Below are 7,800 nucleotides of genomic sequence, written 5' to 3'. Positions count from 1 at the left end.
ATCTGTCTATCTGTCTATCTGTCTATCTGTCTATCTGTCTATCTGTCTATCTGTCTATCTGTCTATCTGTCTATCTGTCTATCTGTCTATCTATCTATCTATCTATCTATCTATCTATCATCTACCTATCTTCTACCTACTTATCTAGAAATGACACGGAAGTAGAAATAAAACAGTGTAAAAGGACAAAGAATACTAACAGGAGGGAGAAAGACAAGGAAAGAATAAGGGGTCATGAGGGAGAAATGTAATATAATATTTGAATATACAAAAGCTTTAAAAATTTGCTACTGGCCCCTCTAACCCCTCTGCCACTCCTCTCTTTACCCCTTCCTTTTTCAAGTCTCCTCTTAGTACCCTTCCATCGCAGCATCCCCTGCCTCTCTTTACCCTGTCTTCATAATTTTCTTAAACTCTCTCCTTATGATGGAACTATATTTCGTTATTTGTCATTTTTCTCATAACTGTTTTAATTGCTCATTTACTTATTTTGAATTGTTTACATGTGTATTGTATGCCGGAGCATGTATATGCACCATGTGTGGGCAGTACCCTTAGAGATCAGGGAAAGAGGAACCAGATCTTGTGGAATTGGAGTGATCGGCAGTTGTGAGTCATCACATGGGTGCCGAGAACTGAGGCCAAGTCCCCTGTAGGAGCAGCAAGGACTCTCTTATTCAAAAAGCCATCCCTTCAGCACTTCCCAGGCTCCCTAAACTACTTCAGTTTCCTGATGTCAGTTAGTGAATGCGCAAACGTTAGAGCTGGGACCCCACATGAGACAGTAATGAGCTGATAGAGGTTCAGGGACTTCTTAAGAACTTGGGCTTACAATCCCGGCACCTTTTCCTTTCGTCTGTCCCAGAGAACAGAAAGCCACGAGGCATCCTTACTTAAGCAGATCACTCCAACATCCTCAGCGTGGTCACAGTTGTGCTTTCCCCATGCTCCGTGTTTGCAATCCCAGAGAGCTGACTCGTTTCCACTGCACATCAGATCGTCAAGCCAGATCGGTCCAGAACCAGCACCAAATTTCGCTGAGCCAGAGAAACTAACGGCACTTCCACATCCGAGCTGCTTGCAGATCACGGAAGCGTGGTCTTTGCTGAAATTGTCGTCACACACTGTCCCCCACTTTCCCTGGAACTTCACTTCTACTCTCCCTAAACACCGGTTGGCCCCGTTGTTCACCAGTTTCATCTCCAAATCAGATCCATCTAGAGAGAAGACCAAGGTTAGGAAGCCAACTCTATTCATAAGCAACGAATCATTTAGGGTTTCCTGGATACTTGGGATTTGATGACATTCTTAAACAATAGTGTTTGGCTTTAGATACTACCCATTTCCACATATTGGAAATTTTTGACCTGCTAAAATCCAATGAACAATAAGGATTTTCCTTTACTTCCACTTTCCAAGGAAATTGTATTATAGATCAAAATATTCTTTGTTATAGAAAAGGTCAATATGGCTCATTATTCACATACAGAAAGAAAAAGCAGAAAAAAGAAAATTGGCCTTCTAATCAAGTTGTTGAAAATGAGAAAACGGTTATTTACTGAATGCTTAGATTCCTTATTTTAATCTCTCCATAGCAAAAGAGTTCTGAGAATAAATAATTGATGTTGAATTTGAAATTAGAAAATAAGAAAAAGCAAAGATGAAAATGCCTAAATAAACACAACAATTTGCAAAACATTATGTGCTATCACTTTCTTTAAAATTATGAGAAAATAATTTGTTTCAGTTTTCTGAATCAAAGTTTGTTTTCTCTCCAAGGAATTTACTATCATTTTCAGCAAAAAGAGGAGGCTTTGTTTTCATTTTTTTAAACAGAAATTTGTTTCTCATGCCATGAGTTCCTGTGAAGAGTAAAATACACGAAGAAGGGAGACTTTGGCTGAAAACTGCACTTCAGAAGGTGCAATTGGACAAAATGTTTAGTAGCACTTTCTTTCTTGAACAAGAAATTACATTTTATGAACTATAATCTCCAACCAATGACCCCCAACCTAGCATGGCTTGTTTTCATTATGGGCAATTAATAAGAGTAAGCGTTCATAATCAAAGTATACATAAGTGCACCACATGCCACAGTCTTCAGTTCTTACATGTTTAAGCACTACTTGCTATCATCACAGCCTACTTCATATGTGAGTGATCTGTGACTCAGTAACGGGCCTAGCACTGATCACCTAGAAAGATCGTGAAGCTAAGCTGTGAGTAGCACAGAGGTTGGGGGAGTGGCCTGACACCAGTTTTCTGTTGATTAGTGTGCTGTCATCTCCCAAGAGGTAGACTCTGCAGACTAAGCAGCAATTAGGGTGAAGGATCTCACGTACGCAGATTCCTATGAAACCAGGGAGCCTCCAGTGGCTATTGGTTCCTTTCCTCTTATTGGGTTCTGGTTGCACCTTTAAGTTTACAATCTTCTAAAAAGTAAGTTGAATTTCACTCTTCATCATGTAAGAAAATAAGAGCAGAGAGCATTCCAAGGAAGTCAGAGCTGAATATCAACTCTCTATACAGGTAAGAGCCTGGAAAGATTTCTCGTGGCTTTAAAATTTCTTGTAAATGCTACTTTTGTTTTCCCATCATAAAAATTAATAATTTAAAAAAATGAGGAGGAGGAGGAGGAAGAGATGAATATGGCTGAGTTAACATGGTAATGAAAGATGGGGGTCCATGAAGAAACTAACATTTTCAGCACTTGTTATATGCTAGTGTGCAAAGAGATCTGCAAGTGGCTTATCACTGAGTTATCAGATGCTCAGAAAGATTAAATAGTTTGCATAAAACCACAGCATCAGGGAATGATTGTGCTAGAATTCAGCCCAGCATTTTTTTCCAAGAGAGGGATGAGTCAGAAATACGTGCATGGGATTTGCTTTGAACGCAGGTAATCCTTACCTGAGCAGGTCACTCCAACATCTTGCTCGTGGGTACAGTTATGCTTTCCCCACCCCTCATGTTTGCAGTCCCAAAGAGCTGACTCATTCCCGGTACAAGAAACCTTATCCATCCAGATGTCCCCGGAGCCTGCACTGGAGTTAGCCCATCCAAGGGCTTTAATAGAAGTTGGGCATCCTAGCTGCCGGCAAACCACAGAAACCTCATTCATGCCCCAGCCGTTCTTGCACACTGTTCCCCACTTCTCACGGATCTTGAGTTCCACTCTCCCAGTGCAGTTCTTTTCACCACCAGTCAGTCTCAGTTCCTTTTTCATTCCTCCTGCAAGAACAATTGAACACAGCAATGATGGCCCAGCGGAGTTCAGAGAGCAGGCTGGGCTTTTCGATGACTTACCTATGACTTAGAGTCAGAGTGGAGACCATCCTGACCCCACTGTGGTATCTATCATAGGAGAATGCGATTTTACAGCACCGGATAGACTCATTAGTACCACAGGCTTCAAGTAGAACGACGACAAAGCTGGGAAAGCTAACAGCACGGTAATCTATGGAATTTTAGTTCTATGGCTGTGTACCCTTAGCCGTGGCAGTGTATACCTTCTAGGAGAAGATGCTCAGAGTGTCACAGGGTGAGCTCTGTGTGTTTCTTCCTGTCATAAACTCAATAGAAATAAAGTTGACAGTGACCATGTGGGGATGGAAAAACAAGTTGAAGGGGATTAAATACCCATTTCACACATTTATATAAAAGTTTACAAAGCAGTTGAAGTCTCCTGAAACTAGTCTTTTAAAGCAGAAAGGAAGAGAGTTATTTTCCTTTTACCTTCGGTGACAAAGTAAACCGTTTCCTCCTTCCCTTTCTCAGATTACCTCGGATGCTTTTTTTTCTGTTACTTTGACTTAACTGAGGAACCCAGTGGGCCTACCAGCCTGACTTTCTGCAATAAATTTTTTAAATGTAAAATTTAGGCTTTGAATTAATTAAAGTGTTTTTGCAATTCTCTTTTTCCCAAAACTCTGTGCTTTCTTCTCCTCTTTTCTTTAAGCCTGCCACACACTGCTTTCAATCTTCCTGTAATGTGGGATTGTTTTGTTTGAGCGAAGACCATGGTAACAACTCAGTGTCTTTTGCTTAGAATTTTATTGTGTGCTTTTAATGTCTGAGTCAACATGGTAATGAAAGATGAGGGTCTATGAAAAAACTAACATTTTCAGCACTTGTTGTATACCAGAGTGCAAAGAGATCTGCAAGTGTCTAACTCTGTGGAGCATGGAAGATACTTAACATACATAGAATTGTGAATTTTCTTTGACAATTCATATCAGAGTGGGTTAAGCCCATATGTAAATATGATGAAATACTCACCAGGAGAATTAGTGACAGCAGAGGCACTGAGAAGTGAGACTGTGGCCACAATGAAGATCCCTAAACAGACAAACCTTTTGCAACCTATGAGACAAAGGACAGAAGTGAAGCTTACTAATGAGAGATTCCGGAGAGGAAGAGTTTAGGGTTTAGAATCTGACAAGACCAAACCAATAAAAAGAAAGATCCTTCCTTCCAAATTGGTGGCACACAGGAAAGATACAGACCCCAAACTTACATGCAGCCTACGAGTGGGGATTTGCGAGAATACTGAGTATGGAAGCAAATTTTAAAGGCAGGTCTTAAAGAGGCATCAGTGAAACAGGGTGTGGCAATGCTCTCTGTACACCAAGGACAGGAGTCTGAGCTTTCTGTCCCTCTACCTTCTCAGCATCAGTTACTCTCTGAGTCTACCTGGTCCACACAGTTAGACGGTAAGTTCACAAGAGAATGGATATTTCTCATGTCACGACTGTTCCACCAATGGTGCTTACATTCTCAGCAGGGGGACAAACAGTCTACTGGGCATCCCAAATACCCAAAAGTTAGCCTTCTCATCTCCACACACAGCATCAAATATGCTTAGTACTATTTCATCTCTCTGCTCCACAGTGGCCACAATTCAACACTCATGTAAACTGAGGGATGATGTTAGCTGGTCCATGCACACCATGAAGTAGAACTTTGCATTGACTTGCTTCTCCAAACATCTGCTGGAAATCAACTTTTAATAAATGTTGATTCCTATACTTTATCTTTCTTGACAACTCCTGTTATCATACTCAGGGCAGTTCTGCTTACTTCAGGTTCTGACTTGATCGTTCATCTCAGCAACTACATAAAACTAGTACAATCACTGCTTCCTTCCTTATGATTTCGGGTTGGGATCTACGACTGATGACAAACACTTTGAATGCCCCTTTCCATTCCTTGCTCTCCTATGCTAGCCACATTCACTTGCTATCAGAACACCTCTAAACCCCACTAAAGGGTAAATATAAATGAAACACACTTACCGGGAGATCCAGCATCTTCAAGAAGAACCATTCTGAGCCTGCCCATTCCAAAGTTGAATGATTTCTATGGCTCTTCTGTCTCCTTGTGCTATTGCACATATAGAAGTGTTCTCCGTAAGAAAGTGGAGGACCATGGATGAAAACAATCATCTCGTTCTTAAAATAATCGTCTCATTCTTAAGAACGGAAAAGCTCTATGAGGGAGGAGTCAAACTCAAAGGGGAACTCTTTTTTGCCTTCGCCCTCTTCCCCCACTCCTTGGGACATAAAACAACCAAAGGAAAATTTAACACTTTCCATAGATTTACAAAAACTAGGAAGTATATTCATTCATACTCTTGTTGATTGAATACTTTGATTATTTCTTATTTATGTTATGTGTGTGTGCCTGCTTGTGTATATATATATACATATATGTATATATATATATTTATATATATGTACCACATGTGTGTGGGTATCCACAGGTTCCAGGAGAGGTTATTGGAATCGCTGAACCTGAAGTTATAAGAAGTTATGAACCACCGTGTGGGTGCTGGGAACAGAACTTGGTCCTCTATAAGAGCAGCAAATAAATACTCCTAATGGCTAAGCCATCTTTCAAGGCCCTATTTTTAATTTTTGAAGTTTATTACCTTTATTCAGGGCTGGGTTCTAACCCCGAGTCTTGAAGATACTAGGCAAGTGTCTACTATTGAGCTATTCCTCCAACCCTTTAATTTTGTTTTGACTAATAAATTTAACACATTCAAAAAACAGTAATAGAGACATTGTTAAATTATGTGAAAACACAGAAAACATGGTGCTTGTCATTATTTTCGCTTTTGGCATGATTTCCAGAGATGGACATGTCTATTGGGTGATCATAAGAATGTAGCACACAGGCAGCCTTTGCACTTTCTGAAGGATGGAGCACACCACTAGGCTGGTCATGAGTAGTAATGGCTCCATAACGGAAGAGTCAAGGACTTCCACCATAGCACTCAGATTGGCCTGGCTGACTTTGAACTTGAGGCAATGCTCCTGCCTCAGCTTCTCCAGCACTGGTACTACAGGCATATGCCACCATACTCAGCTTTACATTCATTAATTTTGTTTACAAATTTAAATTAGTAGAAGCTGTTGACTTCTACCCTTTCCCCAAAATGTCCGCAGTATATGACAAGATCAAAGAAGTTGCATGCTTTGCAACCCTTGAGACCATCGTTATTGGCACTGGAGACCCTGGCTGATAAGGGGGCTATCCTAACTTCTTCATTACTGTAAACCACTGAGCATTGCTTAAAAGCTTGTCTTCATGGTAGGATATTCTAGGAGTCTCATGTCAAAGGTGTTAAAAACATAAATGACAACCATCTGAATCTCCAAACATACTAGAGCCAAAGAAAAAGGCCTTGCCAGGACATCTTATTCCCTCCTGAACTGTGACTTTGGAAGCAACCCAAGTCACACATTTTACTGAGAATAACCCAGGCTGTATCTTTAGAAGATAGATTCAATAGACCTTCCATAATGGTCGAACCCGATGCATGTCTTCCCACTCCTTTTTGAATTTCAGCTCAACAAATAAGTCTCTAGAACTCTCCATCTTGTCTTAGGCCTTACCTGCTCTTTACACATTTTCAATTTTGTATCTTATCCCATAAGAGTTGGTGACCATATGGAGGCCACACTCCTCTGAGACCAACTTAACATTGGGTTTTTTATATGCATCCTTTTTGAACATAAATTACTCCAAACAGTCAGGCACATCTATGCCCCATTCTGGTGACAGTCACAACTGGTTTGTGACTTTTGTTGGCTTATGATTTAGAGGCCTACATCAGTTTAAGTTGATCCCCTCTTGAAAGTGATACCTTAGCCCCACATCTAGATGACATCACTAGTGGGTGATGCCAATTCCTTACACAACATCACCCTAGTCAATGACATTGTCCTTGAAAATGCTTCATCTCCTATGTCAGAGATGACTTTACTCATACACTAAAGCTGTCACCCATAAACACTGTCTCCTAACATGCGTGTTGGATTCAAGACATCCTCCACTTCCTTTAATATCAGAATTCTACTACATTTTGTAATCCTACTTAATTTCCTGAGCATACTTCTTGTTCTCTGATAAAGCATACACTTAAAGGGAAATCTGATAGAGTTTATTTAAATTAATGAAGATTGTGGTTATCTTTAGGGATCCCTTCCTCACATCAGTTAAAACCATGACTCCTTAGAGAAGCACCTCCTTCAGTCTCATGATGACCTAATTTCCCTTCAGCTTTCTACCATGACCTCCACAGTCATGGACTCACCTTGGTCAAATACACCAATAGTGAGTACATTCTCTTTCAAATAATGACTCAAGATATGTGTCCACAAGCAATTTTACTGTTTATTTCCTCCCCTGCATGTTGACTCTGTTGAAACCATACCCCAGTCTACACTTCATATTAAGATTTCTTATAATTGGTAATCCACTAGGAGCTTGTCAATTTATATCAACCCCAGGATC

At 40.4% G+C, this 7,800-nt stretch overlaps 1 protein-coding gene across 1 annotated transcript in view; it reads right to left on the bottom strand.

The window, feature by feature from the left end:
• Cd163 (CD163 molecule) overlaps positions 1-5,447 on the bottom strand; it is a 24,249-nt gene extending 18,802 nt beyond the window's left edge. The window contains exons 1-4 of the mRNA XM_005365336.3: positions 5,295-5,447; positions 4,279-4,362; positions 2,911-3,231; positions 894-1,217 (exon numbers count right to left, since the gene is read on the bottom strand). Coding sequence (XP_005365393.1) covers positions 894-1,217; positions 2,911-3,231; positions 4,279-4,362; positions 5,295-5,340 — 775 coding nt within the window. The 5' untranslated portion in view covers positions 5,341-5,447. The remainder of the gene's footprint in view (positions 1-893; positions 1,218-2,910; positions 3,232-4,278; positions 4,363-5,294) is intronic.
• Positions 5,448-7,800: the final 2,353 nt, after the last annotated feature.

The sequence above is a fragment of the Microtus ochrogaster genome, unplaced genomic scaffold, assembly GCF_000317375.1.
Source record: "Microtus ochrogaster isolate Prairie Vole_2 unplaced genomic scaffold, MicOch1.0 UNK1, whole genome shotgun sequence".
Lineage (NCBI taxonomy): Eukaryota > Metazoa > Chordata > Mammalia > Rodentia > Cricetidae > Microtus > Microtus ochrogaster.
This window is presented reverse-complemented; position numbering and strand designations above follow the sequence as displayed.